General features: G+C 35.2%; 2 protein-coding genes across 4 annotated transcripts; one reads left to right on the forward strand and one right to left on the reverse strand.

The window, feature by feature from the left end:
• Positions 1–83: 83 nt before the first annotated feature.
• Positions 84–3,261, reverse strand: LOC122637574 (nucleolar protein 10). The gene is made up of 11 exons (XM_043829788.1): positions 3,083–3,261; positions 2,942–2,987; positions 2,533–2,747; positions 2,311–2,447; positions 1,990–2,202; positions 1,662–1,890; positions 1,166–1,585; positions 800–1,088; positions 477–717; positions 323–419; positions 84–242 (listed from the first exon to the last, which is right to left on the reverse strand). The coding sequence occupies exons 1-11, from the start codon at positions 3,146–3,148 to the stop codon at positions 141–143; spliced, it is 2,055 nt and encodes a 684-aa protein (XP_043685723.1). The 5' UTR covers positions 3,149–3,261; the 3' UTR covers positions 84–140.
• A 674-nt stretch (positions 3,262–3,935) lies between these two features.
• On the forward strand, positions 3,936–14,936 carry LOC122638076 (profilin). 3 transcript variants are annotated; one of them, XR_006329345.1, is made up of 4 exons: positions 3,936–4,170; positions 8,617–8,886; positions 11,220–11,360; positions 11,574–12,219. XR_006329345.1 is itself a non-coding variant. In XM_043830726.1 (3 exons), exons 1-2 carry the CDS (start codon positions 4,060–4,062, stop codon positions 8,884–8,886), a joined length of 381 nt encoding a protein of 126 aa, XP_043686661.1. In that variant the 5' UTR covers positions 3,936–4,059; the 3' UTR covers positions 11,220–12,219. The 3 variants fall into 3 exon arrangements, 2 of the variants coding, with proteins under 2 accessions (XP_043686661.1, XP_043686660.1); XM_043830726.1 differs by having other exon boundaries at positions 11,220–12,219; XM_043830725.1 differs by lacking the exons at positions 11,220–11,360; positions 11,574–12,219 and adding an exon at positions 12,424–14,936 and having other exon boundaries at positions 3,939–4,170.
• Positions 14,937–16,097: the final 1,161 nt, after the last annotated feature.

A 16,097-nucleotide genomic window follows, 5' to 3' on the forward strand; every position in this document is an offset into this window, starting at 1 on the left:
TATGAATCACATTTAAACAAATTATTTTACTTATGGTATCGTGAATTCTTTCTAGTGTAGGAAATGATCACTGTACCAGGGGAAACAGTGAATAAAAAATTATTTTATTTATATTTAAGCTAATTATACATAAATCAATGTTAATGTTTTATTTTGTGAATATTTCCAGCCGGTCGTAGAAGATGCTTATATTCTTTTCTATGTTTTTTTACTGTTTGTTTTGATTTCGTATCTCGTTTTCTCTAAAAAATATAATAAACACAAAATTCAATCGTTACTTTATATTTTATAGTAAAGCAATAATAATAATAATTAAACATACTTTTCCTATAATAAAGGTCATTTCTCTACTACCACGTGATCCAGATACATTTAAATTATGTATTTCTTCATTTTGTAATCTTTCTCCTAAAGTGGATCTGAAAAACATATTCACATATAAAACACATTCAATGATCTAAATATACACTACTTACTTATTCCGTTTACTAGCAACGGGTTTTGCTTCTCTAAATTCTACATCTTCCTTAATTTCATAAAGATTTGGTTGATTATTTAGTATTTCCATATTGTGCTTTGACCTTTCATTGTTTTCTTCTTCTTTCTGTCGACTTCTCTTTATTAATCTATATTGCTTCCGTACATCTTTCACCCATGTCTTTTCATCATCTGAACTATCTTCATGTATGAAACTCTCATCTGAGCTCGAATTTCTATCTATAGATAGAATGAAACATTATATTTACATTATAAGTAGTGCAAACAATTTTGATCATCAATAATTACTAGTATATTTTACCTTCATTTTCATTATTATACAAATAATCTTCCGTTTTTAATTGCTCTTGATGTTCCACTTTCATCTTTTTCGCTCTGCTTTTTTCAAGTTGTGAGATAACAGGATTTAATAATGCATATTCTTCAGAATTTTTGTCAACTTGAAAATCTGGATTGTTAAACAATGCTTTGAAACGATCATCTTTCAAAATATTGGATGTAATTTTCTTCTTCTTTTTAGAATTTTTATTCATTTCACCCTCCATTAATTTTAAAGCCAGCTCTTTGTTGACACTAGGCAATTGTTGAACCTACAAGAATTTAAGTAAAAAACATAACTATATAATTACATGACAATATAATCATTAGATAAGATAAATATACATACTTGTATTCTACTACCACATGTCTCTAATATCTTTTGTCGTATCTTCTTTTTTTTATATTCTTCAAATTCGAATGGTTTAATTACATTTCTAGCTTTTCTGTACAAACGGATATCTATAAAGTAACCATGCATATAAGCTCGTAGTAAATTAGTGCCTTTCAGGTGAGAAAGGCCTAATTCATCTAATTCCTTTTCAGTAACAAACTTATAATCATCATAGATAATATCATAATTTAATTCTTCTAATTCTTCTGTAAGATTGTCTAGAAAACTACACCAGTAAGGTGCTGGCCCAAGACTAGGAATATAGTATGTTTGCATTTTAGTATTTTCATTCGCTATTAAAACCATTCCTGTATCTGGTATGACACATAAATCATTAAAATCGTTTTCCGCTTCTATGGATGTATATAATTTTCCCTAAAAAATATTATTTTATGAAATAAAACAAATAAGAATATTACATTGAACATATTACTGTTAAAGCATTACATACATTTTCCTTTTCCCATATCTTTATTATAGAACTATCCATAGAATAAATAACATCTATTTTTTTATGGAATTCAATACTTTTAATAGGTAAACCATATCCATGATCTTTGGATAAAAATGGCTTAGATGACCTGACATCATATAATAAAACTTTTCCATTGGATGTACCTACACCTAAGGTTAAACCATCTTGAAATTTCAGAGCAGTAATGGAAGGAACTGCATTCAATCTATACAGTAATACAACTTTGATTTAATCAATATTTCTAATAATGTATTGTTTTCTTATTATTATTATAATTATAAGTTATATAACAATTATATTTTACCTATCATTTTGAAGTACACAGTGCAATGCACAATCCAATATACCCACTCTATTTTTTGTTCGTGGATCCCAAGCTTCTATTTTTCCATCCTGTGTTCCAACTACAAGTAAGTGATGCAATGGATTTATTTCACACTTATTTAATGCAGATGCCTCAGATTCAAACGATTGTAAAAATTGTCCTCTTTCTAAATTTATTCTGTAGATTTCATTACTAAAATACAAGTAAATACTTTTTTAATTTCTTATATTGTATTCGAGATAATTCTTTAGAAAAAGAAAAAAAACAATTAATAAAACATAGCGTATATTTAAAACCAACCTAACACCTATGACAAAAAGATCACATGATGGATAATGGTACTTCATATCCCTACCAAATCGAGGTATTCTAAGTCGATGATATTTGCCATGAGCAGCATGAAATTCAATGTTCCTATCACATTGTAAAAATACAACCTAAAAAATAAGAAATTATATATAAATAATCTATTTGAAAAACATTTTATTTATTTAGTGCATCTTATTTTATTTATATACTTACTTTGCTATAATCATTTGATAGCACTTCAAACGTGATTACCTCAGAGTCAAAACATCTTTCAAATTTTAATGATAAATTGTTAACATCAAAGCACTTGACACGTGGCTTATAAATTCCAGTTGCTAAAATATATTGTCCATCCTTTGAAAGCTTAATGGATGTACTAACTCCAGGCATATCAAAATCTTGTATAAGTTCTATACGACGTCTTATATCTATAAAAATATTAGTAAGATTGTAATATAGAATGTATAATACATATATGTATAAAGAAAAGTATATATTTGAATATTCTCTAATTTTTAAACATATCCTATAAAATCCAAAAAGCTTATGTTTATATTCAAGCTCCAATTACATACATGTAAATATACATACATGTACTAATATGCAATAGAAAGTCACTTACCAACATTTTTCTTTATTAAATTTCGTTTTTTTCTTTCGGACAACCACTGTAATTAACAGAAAAATGTAAGATATATACTTGTAGTACGAACGTTAGACATAACCTCAAAAATGTTTTTGAAGAATAGGAAATTAATCTTACCTCGGGTAGAGACTTGCCCACACTCAAGTTATAAATTTTTACATTATTTGGACAAGAAACTTGCATCTTGCTTTTAATTTATTAATGAATTACAATAATTTATTTATATTTTAAAATATACTAGCCTACAATATATTTTGCAACGCTTCATACGTGACGGAGCACATGTATAAAAACATATATATTATTCTTATATTACTAGTTGCCAGGATTGCCACCATTAGTACATTTAGATAGTGCAAATCCTTTCCCTGGGATGCGTGTATATGGACGTATATGATCGAAACAAAATATTTTAAAATTATTTAATTTATTTTGTAAGTGTATTCAACCAATCACGTGGAAGAACCTAAAAGTTGATCCTTTTTCAATGAGTTTAATCAATCGTACCAATTGGTTCCATTTTATTTTTTACAAATTAAAAATATTTTCTATTAAAGCTTTTTAAATGAATTTTGAATTCGTTTACTAGGTATTATCTAACAAAATATTAACAATATTTTTCAATATATTTGCACAGTTGTATATATATGTGCATGAGTTTTATATTTAGATTATTTATCACACAGATCTTACTAAAAACCTTATATTCTATGTATAATTTTGTTCAACTAGGGAATTGAACCAAAAAATGGTAATATATTCGTATTTGTGAGATAATTATACGATTTCGTCCCAAACAGTTCTCCTATCGGATGATTGTTCCATAGGGGTCTTTCGAAATGAATTGAAAGTTGGTCAACCTGATCGTCGACTCGTCGTCATCGGTCAACGGTACTGGTAAAGAGAAGTGAAGGAGGAGGGGGTGGTGTACGTCGCTGGAGAGAAGGGTAAGTGAGAGGGAAGACGGGGGTAAGTGCGAGCGGCGTTGAGCAGATATCGGTAGTCGCGAGACGAGTCGGTCGGTTGACGGATCGTGTCTCTTGTGTCGATAGTGCGAACGGTTTGCTTGTCCCTTTTTCCTTCTGTGTTCAAAAATGAGCTGGCAGGATTACGTTGATAAGCAGCTGCTCGCATCGAGGTGCGTTACCAAAGCTGCTATCGCTGGACATGATGGCAACCTGTGGGCAAAGTCCGAAGGCTTCGAAGTGAGTAGCAGAGACATAAAGAGAGAGAGAGAGAGAGAGAGAGAGAGAGAGAGAGAGAGAGAGAGAGAGAGAGAGAGAGAGAGAGAGAGAGAGAGAGAGAGAGAAAGAGAGAAAGAGAGTGAGAGTGTGAGAGAGGTAGGTAGGTAGGTAGATAGGTAGGTAGGTAGGGGAGAGAGAGATCTGCAAAATGCTGAATCTACGTGTTTCTTCGTATGGACGGCTTAACGACAAAGGAAAAAGAGTGAGAGAGAAAGAGAAACGAAAATTATGCATCTCGAGTGAAAACAAGAAGAGAGAACATATTCCTGCGAAATGTGATCGATCGAAAGGGAGAATAAAGTTCTCTTTTTTTCCAAGCACACATTCTTCTCTTCAAAAAAACGTATAAAACGCAAGGATTTTTACGTTGTATTTTTTCGCTTGGCGTGAAAAGTATAATTTGTCGATTTTTCTCTTTTTCTCTTTTTCCGTTCCTCGGAATACGCTATTATCTTCGAGGCGACATATTTTTTCGGACAAGATTGATTCGAGTCCGTATCGCAGCGCATTGTTCCTAGATAGCTCGTTTATACACGGGCGTGCGCGCGCGCGCACACTCTCCTTGCTCGCCGGCCGGGCTCTCGTGGCAGCCGCGCGACCGGCGGACATGTTTTTCGAGACGACGCACGGTCGAAACACTCGACGAAAGAGAAGGATGATGAGAACGAGCCGAAGAACGCCAAGAGGCATTACGGCGTGAACAGAAGATATTTGATCGTTTTAATGTTGATGGTTTCGCTTCGAGTCGTACACCAACTTGGGTTTTTCAAAAGTGATAATATCTCTTTCGAAAAAATTGCAAACCATGATCAGTTGCTGGTGTTGGTAGGCCATATAGAAATATTTCTTCTTTCATCCGATTCGTCAGCGAAAGAGGGTGTGGCGGACCGCCACTAGGAACAGAAAACTTTTGAACGTTAGACCATCAACGGTTTTGCCGATGTTTAAAATATGGCTACTTCTCTTATGCGCATATCGTCATTCCTCTTTCCATTTATCATCACAATTTTTTTCAAGCTATTATTTTTTAAAAAAAATTTCATACGCACTTGATTATAAAAATGTTCGAAGTGCGACGTTTAATTGATATTGTTTTTCTTTTAATACGAGGACTATTTATATCGGAATATTCATCGAACAAGAACACAAGGATAAATGCATGGAAGATTTATCAACGATAATTTTGACCCAGAGCAGAATAGTCTGAATTCTTTTTGTTAGTTTTAGGTAATTTTAAAATTAGTTTAAGTATTTTTAGAATCATTGATCGAGCTTCAGTTCGAAAAGAACTTTTACCAGAAATAACTCTTTACAAACTTTTGTTTGTTCATGAATTTTTCTTGACATCAACCGTAGAATGTTATTAAATAAGACACATATAAGCACACAGGTAACGAGTGGTTTTGATTCTTTCATTCGTGAAAAGAAAGTATTCGTTCTCTCGATTATTCGATGACGGTCTACTCGAGAAAAATCTCAAAATGATCGGAGCGCCCTCCACGCTCTGTTTCAAAAGCTTTCGTATATCCTGTCGGTAAATGAATGTCGAGGTAAATGAAAGAGATCCAGGAACGTACGAATATTAAGAGAGGAATATATACTGGGCATTCTCGTGATTAATATCACAAGAAAATTCATTGATTTCTTGCTAAAATATTTTTACGCAAGTTTTTCTTGATATTTCTATATGATCAGTTTTACTTTAGTATATTATCAGTTTTAATTTTTTTTCCATGTTAGTATAACTCCTAGATATATAGATTTTTGTTTAATTTTGATTGTAATAAATAATTCAATGTGGAAATTGTTATGCGATAATGTTATATATACATATAATCTGTCCATATACATTTCTTGCGAATCATTTTCTTGTTATTTTATAATTTTTTATCACGTGCTTTGGAAGACGATTTAGCTTTTAATATTATTGTCCCATTAAACATTTATCGTATATTATATCGTTCTTTTTTTTTTTTATTTTTTATTGTAACTGCAGAATATTATTATTCAGAATTTTTGTTGCAGCGGGGGATTCTGAGGTATTTGTAATAGTTAGACAACGTTGATAGCATACATGTTCTTGTTCATAGTGCGATAGGTCTGTGATATTATGTGACAACGATGAGCGACGGTTTAATACTTGAGCAGTTGAAACAACAGGTTTGTGGAATAGTAAGCTATCGAGCTATCATAGACGCTAGGACGATATCGTGGCGAGTGTCAGTGATATCAGAGAAACCGGTTCTATTCTCTCTATTCGTAACCGATCCACTACTACTATCACCATCACTATACATCCCAACGCGACATGTTCGATGAAAGCTTCGTTAAATGCTTTATTAACGTTTGTCATTGTTCCCAGTCTTAAAAGCATTAATTGCCGAGATTAAAGAACTGTCAAATTTTAAGATTAAATTTCAATCTAAGATGCTTAACTTTATAAACTATTTTATAAATATTAAAGCACAGTCGAATATACAATTATTTTCGTATAATTTTTTTGAGATGATGTGGTCGTCTTAAAAACAAAAAAAAACTTTTCGAATATAAATGTTAGATGATTCACTTTGCGTATGCACATATTTTATTTTTAGGTTCAGTTTATCGACATTTGTTATAAGTGTGAGTTAGGTTTGCGCTTGGTTTGTTACGATTTGATGTTAATGCATGATTCGTGTAAAATGTAAAATGCGCAATACTGCTAAATTAAGATTATTTTATATGTAATTGGTACAAAGGTAATTTAGCTGATAGATTAAATTAAATCTTTTGCAGCAGTAAATAACAGAAAATCTGACGGAGAAGATATATTTGGTCGAAAGAAAAATAAACATTTTTTTCAATCGTGCAGTTAGGTTATGTAAAGCATTCCGAAGAATGTCCTAAATTCATGTTATATGCATATTTTGAGGATAATAATTGTTCAAAATCTGTATTAGGACGTTTAAAATCAACATAATTAAAATGAAGTATTTATACGAGATAGATATGTATGTAGTTTTTGTATGTCCTAGCGTTGAGATTTATAACATAAAAAGAAAATTTATTTCATTAGAAACAGAAAAGTTGAGGTTATCGTTGTTCCGTTTTTTGAACTTGTATAACACTTTCAAGACGATATTTTATAGTACGATGGAAGGTTTCAGTTGGTGAAACTTTGAAATAAAGGTCGCCAGCTGCAACAGCGGTTTTACGATCACACTTTCAGGTTACAAATGCCAAAATGGCGATGCTGGTCGGGCAGCAACCTCTCAGTGCTGTATTTAAAATTGTTACTTTGTGGGTACCTCAGCGAGACCATTGATTATTTTGCACTTGCTGCAATTCAACAAAACTTATATAGTAACTAAAATAGTAATTATTGGGTTGATTCGCTACACATATCGGGTTGGCACATAATTATCATAAAAAATTTGAATAAATCACTTTTATCTTCATAAAGGTTTATTGGGCATAAAATTATAATCACATGGCAAAATTAGTAGCTTTAATGACGTCTAAATAGGTAATTAAATAGTTCAGACAGAATAACAAAATACTGATATAAAATTTAAGAGGATACTTACTGATATTTAACTTAATTTATGTGCTAATAATTATGTACTAACCCAATACATATGCGCGTGCAAGATAGTGTATTGTAAATTCTAAAAACTTATTTGTTCTGATAACAAAGTCAGTAAGAAAGTGTAATTTTATATTTTAAACTTACTTTTAAACATCTTTCCATAAATATTACACAGAATTAGATCGCTCAATACGATTGCTTTTTATAAAAAAAAACTATTACATATTTTTTCTATTGATCTTATGTATTCGTGAAAATAGTTTTCCCGCAATGTTTTGTAAATTGGTGGCGCGCAGAGTACGGAGCAAGTAAAATCGACGGCAAGACTGTATGAATCATAGTTTTCAGGACCGTAATTAGAACCACGGGACCTACGTTGCTTCCATATAATGATATTTATTGGCGTTTTTATATTTCTCATTTACATATTTTTATGTAGGTGTCTAAATAAATATCTAAATATTAAAAATTCGATAATTTCCTTGTGATTTCGTGTAAAACTTATGAAAACAATCGAATTTTCAAGTACATATATTTTGTACGACCAGTATGTTATAACGATGATTTGTGATGTAATAATTAATAGGACGATAAATATATTAGATATGTGTGCGTGATTTTCAGTGGGTAATAATTGAATCTGATCATAGCGTGGGTGTAAGAGATATGGTGTACGCAATTTTGTACTTGTTAATTTCTCTAAAATTTCTTTTCTCGTTCAGAGATTATATATGTATGCAAGGTCGTTGCAAAAAGATTTTTTTTGTTGTTGAACAATCGTCTCTAACTTGATTTTTGTTCTAGCATGTTCATGGAAAATTTGATTTAATGTCTTTCAGGTGAGCAAAGAGGAGCTTGCGAAGTTGGTACAGGGCTTCGCGGAACAAGATATCCTAACGTCGTCGGGGGTTACCTTAGCCGGCAACAGGTACATATACTTGTCGGGTACGGATCGTGTGATAAGGGCAAAACTCGGAAAGGTTGGCGTCCACTGCATGAAGACGACGCAAGCCGTAGTCGTCTCCCTCTACGAAGATCCAATACAGCCACAGCAAGCCGCGTCTGTCGTTGAAAAACTCGGCGACTACCTCGTGTCCTGCGGCTATTAGGTCAGTAAAGAAGTCCTTTTACGCTTTTGCGAGTCAAACGAGTTCGTGTCTCGTTGCGTGGTGGAAACGAATTGGAAACGAAGGACTGTTGCGCACTTTCAACCAGTTGCCCGCGATTGCTGGATTTAGGTGAAAATATGAGGACGTACATACTTGGTCACGGCGACCACGAAGTAAGGAAAGCACGAATAACTTGTTTGGTCGTTGAATTTAATCGTCGAGTTTGGTCGTCTTGTTTCTATCCGACCGTCTTTCGTCCGATCAAGTTGCCGACGGTGCGTAACGGGCCCAACCGATGTAAAAAGCTGACTTTTATTTTCATTGCGATTAGATTTTTTATCGTCGTTAACTACATATTTTGACTGTACCGCATTATTAATTCGGTGTCCCATATACACGTTCCTATAGGTGCATAATGATATTTACAATAGGAAAAGCGTTAGAATCGAATAAATGCGCGCGGAACGGCCTGCCTAGCGGAGTTTAATGGAGTTGCATCGGAACGAACTTGTGACGTAAAACAAGAACAGAGACTTACCGTAAGGCATAGGTGGGCACTGGCGCCCCTGCTCGTATGCTCCGGCGAGATGAGAGAAAACGATCCCCACTATTTGACACCGCTGTGCCTCGTGAGCTGCCCGACTTTTGTTTTCAAGCATGGAGCGATGGTTAGTTAAGTAGTGCGGGAACGGATTGATTAATGGTGGGGCCGTGCGGCCCGCGGCGGAGAACTTGCCCACCTATGCGGTGGGGCATTATTAGACGCTTATTAACTTACACATGGAAGGGAGTTCGATGGCCTCTATTGCAAGGTCATTCAAGTTCACGAGAGGATTCGCGCTAAATATGTACCGTATAAATCTGTATGATCTTACGATTCGCATCGAATCGTTCCATCGATTTACAAGTGAATTTAACATTCAAAAAGACAAGAATAGTGGGCGATTTTCTCGATTCTAATGCTTTAAATAAGAAACAACGAAGTGTAATTTGTAACGTTCGTAAACGATTCCTATGGATTGAGAATTAAACGGCGTTTTTCTTCGCTTTTGCTTTCCGTAGTATTTCACCGTTCATTTCCCACTTGCGATACCTCTTCGCGTCAGTTACGCTCTTATCGTTATCGTCTTGTCACTCGACGAATACCGCGGCCAATGCCTCTCCCTTCTTTTTTCCCTCTACCTCTCTCTTGCTCACTCTCTTGTTCGCATCGAACGCGCAGTTGCTGACTCCGCCATTGTTTCTCTCTATCGAGACTTTGTTTTTCATCGCGAACACTGCTGTCGCATCGTTACTGTTTGATATAGAGACAAGAATAAAAATATAATGGATATAGGAACGATGAAGTGTCTTTCGATCAGCACTCGATTCACATCAAAATTTTATAGCTATTTCTTTTTCTCGTCGCGATTATATTATGTATTACAATATATACCTTGCGATTTATGTAAATGCGTATCTCTGTTTATATAGGCGCCATTGTTTTTTTCACAGACGCCATCATATAAAGCGTATTTTGATGTAATCAGTCATAAATTTCATCGATTCGTTTCTTATACCGATTCTCGATTCGTCATGAGATACCGTCATTTCCGCGAAACTGTTTGATCCGTGTTTTATTTCGTTCGAAAGCATTTTTCTGCCGATTCGATTACTGTTTTCAAAATACAAGTGATTCCTTCAAATCGGGTGTTGGTTTTCGTTTTCGACGGACACGGTGCATAAGCAGTAAGCGTAAGCAGTAAGCGTAAGCAGTAGTAGGAGTGAGTCACGCGCTTAATTTTCCTTGACTGCTTTTAGCTCGATATTAGCTCGCCGCGATGACTAATCACGAATATACTTGTGCATCCGCTTTTATGGAGATACGATATATATGTGTGTGCGCAACCTTCGCACTCTTCGGAGGAATGATAAATATTTTGTTCTTCGAAGCGAGCTGAGATTCCCACATCGCCTTTTGTTTCCTTTTTCCACTTTATCGCAGTTCTCTTTTAATGTGCATGATTTCTTTCGTGGAAGAGATAACAGTGCTATGAAAAAATCGACGACTTGAAACATATATATGCATGTACGTACATATGTATATTTTAATTACTCGAATCCCACTTAAGTCGCGTTCTATTCCTAGGTACGAGATTATAGTAAAGCGACGAGGAAGAAGAAAAATTGTGAGGTTAGTAGAGCGGTGTTGTGCATGTTTATACTCAAACGGAGAGTAATGTGCAACGGAATACTATAGCGGGTTATTTTTTCAGTGTTACTCAAAATATCAAAGCTTCGAAAAGTCGTGCTTGCAGAAAATGTTGTAATTAAATATTATGTACTTGCTTCGGACCATTTAAGAAACAGAATCGGAAGGTGGTCAGTCTATCCTATGAATAAAAATAGGCAATTGCTCGTACTTAAGATCAAGACAGTATCCTAAATTAAGCAATACTTTAAAATGTCATCTGTTCAAACGGATTTTAGAGTTGGTGTATTTAAAAATTATATTTCAGTAGAGCAATTTTGTTCAGAATCCTATTAGTATTGAAGCATGCTTAATTATTACCATAAAGTAAATTTAAATAAAAAAATTACTATTTTATAAAAAAAAGCCTATGGTTTAACAGCTCATTTTACTTTATATATTAAGCTTTTAATAAATTCGATGTACAAATGAATTAAAAATATTTTTTCGTTCGTAGTTGACCATTAAATGGTGATTTTTCTACCGTGTCTGTTACTGCATATTGAGTACGTTAGTACATCACTTAAACGAAGTAATGACTGATAGTAAGCATAAAAAGTGATGACTCTTATATTTGGGTCTGATACGTGTTGTTGTAGAGCATATTGAAAAGTATCCGTCAAACAATTGCCGAGGCCAGCCGAATGCCCTCGACCGCGTTTGTTTCCGCTAACAGAATCAAACATTTTTGATTCTAGCTGCATCGCTACTATTATACGTTGCCTTCCTCGCCGCTTCACTAATAAACACTCGCATTGGAATACATTGGTCAGATTTTACCGTGCTGCTCACCTCGTCGCTATCCTCGTTTCTCATCGCTTTACTATATCCATAGTTTGAGAGAACCTTAATAAGAAACACAATGATGACTCGTTTTATACAAATAGAAAAAATTCGATATCATAACCGATTGTAACGAATCGAGAGATTCCATGATAAATATTAGCCAAAAGTTCCAGCCTTTCAACTTTTTTCGTAATATGGTGGATTTCGCGATTCGGTATTTACGTCACTGACTTCCTTTATCGATTGTAACGTAGAAATAATTACAATTATAACATCTCATTTTTTATTTGGAATAAAAAATGAATTTTAATAAAGTACCAACTGTTGTCTTTATAATAAAAATTATCAACGTTCAGTATTATCCCACCGTCGCAACGAGCATTTAACTATATTACTTTCATTATTTTTGTACGAATCGTATATGTATTTTTTCCAGCTCTGATCGGTGTAAGCCTTTTGCCGATCATCATCGTAGTTGTAATCGCTGACGGTGAACGTATTTGTTGATTTTTTTGTTTCAGTAACCTCTGGGACCCAACACAAACTATCTAATATTAATAACAAACAATACAATTGATTATTTTAAATGAACAGCGAATGGAATGCGCCATGCCGCACGAGCCGCGCCGCAACTGCCGCAAGCCTGCCGCGCGATACACGACGAAGAAGTAACAGCAGCAACTACTACCATACTGCAGTCATCGTTCTCTCCACTTCGACTTAACTTGACACCGAGAAAGGAAGGCGCGCGCGCGTCCATATAACCGATCTACGCCTCTACTATACGACTTACTTCCCCACAGACGCCTATGCGTACTCGCATGCATCATTGAGATACAGTTGCATATAAGGACAGTCGCGGACCCGCGTACAGATGGACGGACGAACGGACCGACGAACGAACGAATGAACCGACGAACAGATAGATAGATAGTTAGATAGACACAGACTCGTAACGCGTACACACACGTACGATACATTATCACGGACGCTGCATACATATATGTACACAAATTGGTCTACGAATGCTCATCGAAAAACAGAAAAAAAAAAAAAAACACGTGCCAATACTCGATAGAGCGTGTTATTTACGGAGAGTAAAAACAATTTTGTAGATACATTGACATGCACGTACGATTATAATACGATAGTCATATTCCACACACGCACATTTACATTCGTACGAAAGGAGATACACTTTGAATGTACAGACAGACACGCGCATATATACGTTAAGAAAATAAAGATTATATAAAATGATGATATAGATCGACATGTGTATACATTTTGTATGCGCGCGCGCTATTTGAAAATGCTCTACAGATACGGGCTTCGGGAAAAGTGCGTATAATAACTTTCGTTTGTACGAAAAAGGGACATCGATTATAATCGTGCTACAGCCCTCTGAAATATTGTTACATGTCGTCAGGCTCGTGATCGAAAAGAACGCTATAACGATGATGATGATGATGATGATGATGATGATGATGATGATGACAACGATGGTGATGGTGGTCGTGATTGTGATGGTGGTGGTGTGATAAATTAAATTGTGTATGTGCGTGCGTGTATGCGTGTATGCGTGGAAGGCACGAGACGCATTCGTAATACTCGGTCATTTTCAAGATTTCATTCTTATTTGTGTCTCTAAAAAAATAAAAAATTTTTCAGGAACATTTTGGAGGTCTTTTTATCTGTCGTTCGTATGGAGAATCTCGTGCTTTTTCGGAATAAAAAAAGAACCGACGCGTTTTTGTAAAACGAAGAGAATTGAATTTGCGTTCGTCACGAGCCACGCGCGTACGATTGTTTTTATTATCTATATTAAATATGATAGGTCATACACTACGATCCTTTTTTCTTCCTCTGTCCATTTTTCTCTCTGCATTTTTCATTTTCTCATTTTTGCATTAATAAATAGTAACGCATTTTTACTCGTTTTCTTTGATACAATTGTCTAATTAATAGACAACGAATTCAAAGAAATAACGTTAACTTATCGTTCCTGATCGAAGAAATCGAGCGAGGATGTTTTTACGATTAGGGCGAAAATGAGAGACTCTCCGAATATTTTGATCGAGAAATGGCAGCAGTAGAGAGAAAAAAATGACAAAAAAGGATTTGCTGGAGATTTCAAACCGGGTTTCGATATGGTATAAGTTTTTTTGTACACGCGCGAAAGACGAAACGATCGAGTGAACGAACCAACGTATCGACGAACGGACAATAGACAAACGGACATACAGTACTCTGAGACGAATGATGGCAGACATAAACGAGAACGGAAGGAAGACAAATCTTATCCTTTCTAATCGCTTTTGTGCGCGGCGCTTCGCTGATGGAGGGACGAACACGCGCATGAATTTAAGTATAAGAAATAATGATAATAAATAATAATAAACTATTGTGTTAGGTTTACAGTCCTTTTCTTTCGTAGGATCCGAATGGTTGGGAGAATGAGAAAGAAAGCTGATGTGCGAGTGTGCGAACGAATGAGAGAGAGAGAAAGAGAGGGGAGAACGAATATAGTACAATAGGAAAATTTTGAGAATAAAACTAGAAAGACGGACAGACAGAGAGAGAGAGAGAGAGAGAGAGAGAGAGGGAGAGAGAATGAGCGTGAAGGTGGGAGAGAGAGAGAGAGAGTGAGAGTGAGACGAAAAATTTAAAAAGCGAAATGAACAAACGTATGTGTGTGTATCTTTGCGGGGAAGGAAATTGTAAAGGAGACCTAATGAATGACAATGATGACGATATATGAAAACCGAGGATCGAGAGCGTATGGTAGTTCGAGGTGGACGATGATGTTTGTTTTTTTTGCTGGTCATAACGATTGTGATAAGGAGAATAATGATGGTGATAATAACACGATGATAATGCGGGCGAGCATGCATGCGGCAGCGGGTGAAACGGCACGAATTGGTTGCAATCTTGGCCGCGTCCCCCAAGAATCGATATGGTCCTTTTAGCTATTTACTGTCTTTATTATTGCTACGTGTAAGAGAAATAAAACGACGAAGGATGTGTCATAATATAGAGGGGATTTTTAACAATGTTCGTGTGAAAAAAGAAAGAAATACAAAGAGAAAGAAGGTGATATTATATGGGGCGAGAGTCATAAGCTGACATAGGCACTGACACACATCGACACTGACACAAATGACACACATATATACATACACAGAATGCGTGACGCACGTACTGACTACGGGCGACGCAACGTATAAACATCACGCGTGTATCGATAAATGCGAAAGAAGGGTAAACGGTTGGAAAAAGTATTTACGTTCGAGATAGAAGTCTCATTTTCATTCCCTTTCCAACATGGCAGAAGATCTGAATTTGCTGTGTTCTCCATCAAAATTTATTTTAGGGGTGAGAAACAATACCACTTGTAAAAAAATTATGAAGATGGAAGGAAGAATGATCAAACGTTGTAATATAAACAAAATGCGTATTTGCGTAGTATAATAATTGAAATTTCCACATTGTTCGTTTCACGGGAAGTTTCATATTTTCTCTATGGCAAAGAATTTATTCTTGTCACCCATTTGGCGATCCATTTTATCAAACTCAGGATAAGTATATTATTGAACTTTTAAAGGCAATCGAGTCGTTCCATCGAGTACGACGAGGTTGTTCCATTCGTTTCTCCTTTTCACGACTTTCTTCGTCCGTAGGAAGATCCGGTGATAGAGGTATTCGAGGCCGACGTGTTACGAATGCAGGAGAGATATAAAGAGAGATGGAGACGAAAAGAGACGTTGATACATTCCCGACGTTTACCTTTTTTCTTCATCCAAAACTTTTGATATGCGTCCTCGAAGTGCAGACACGCGAACGAAGATGGGATACGTACACGTAGATATTCGTATACGCACATTCACGCAAACAAACGCATCCGTACACAAGATACTGCTACTGAATTATTACTACTACTATTACTACTACTACTGCTACTATTATTACTATAATTGGTTGCTTGTCCGATTCGTCTGACGCCAAGCAGCGGCCCAAACTACTATGTAACGATTTTTATTGATAACAAAAGAAGAAATAAAACATTGAAATAATAATTGTAATAAAAGGCAACAAAAACGTATCCCAATGCGTATGTACGTGATTAAGGCGAAGGGAAGAAGAAAAAAGAAGAGCTTTGTATCTATCGGTCTCCAATCTTTTTAAGATTATTCCC

This window comes from Vespula pensylvanica, chromosome 2 (assembly GCF_014466175.1).
Source record: "Vespula pensylvanica isolate Volc-1 chromosome 2, ASM1446617v1, whole genome shotgun sequence".
In the NCBI taxonomy this organism is placed as follows: Eukaryota; Metazoa; Arthropoda; class Insecta; order Hymenoptera; family Vespidae; genus Vespula; species Vespula pensylvanica.

What these genes read in the sequence shown, in the direction of transcription:
- LOC122637574 (XM_043829788.1), bottom strand. Translation starts at nt 3,148, where the DNA reads ATGCAAGTTTCTTGTCCAAATAATGTAAAAATTTATAACTTGAGTGTG. An exon ending in CTTTTTGTCATAGGTGTTAG is followed by an intron (nt 2,203 to 2,310) that starts GTTGGTTTTAAA and finishes CTTGTATTTTAG; the next exon opens with TAATGAAATCTACAGAATAA. An exon ending in TGACCTTTATTATAGGAAAA is followed by an intron (nt 243 to 322) that starts GTATGTTTAATT and finishes TATATTTTTTAG; the next exon opens with AGAAAACGAGATACGAAATC.
- LOC122638076 (XM_043830726.1), top strand. Translation starts at nt 4,060, where the DNA reads ATGAGCTGGCAGGATTACGTTGATAAGCAGCTGCTCGCATCGAGGTGC. An exon ending in CAAAGTCCGAAGGCTTCGAA is followed by an intron (nt 4,171 to 8,616) that starts GTGAGTAGCAGA and finishes AATGTCTTTCAG; the next exon opens with GTGAGCAAAGAGGAGCTTGC.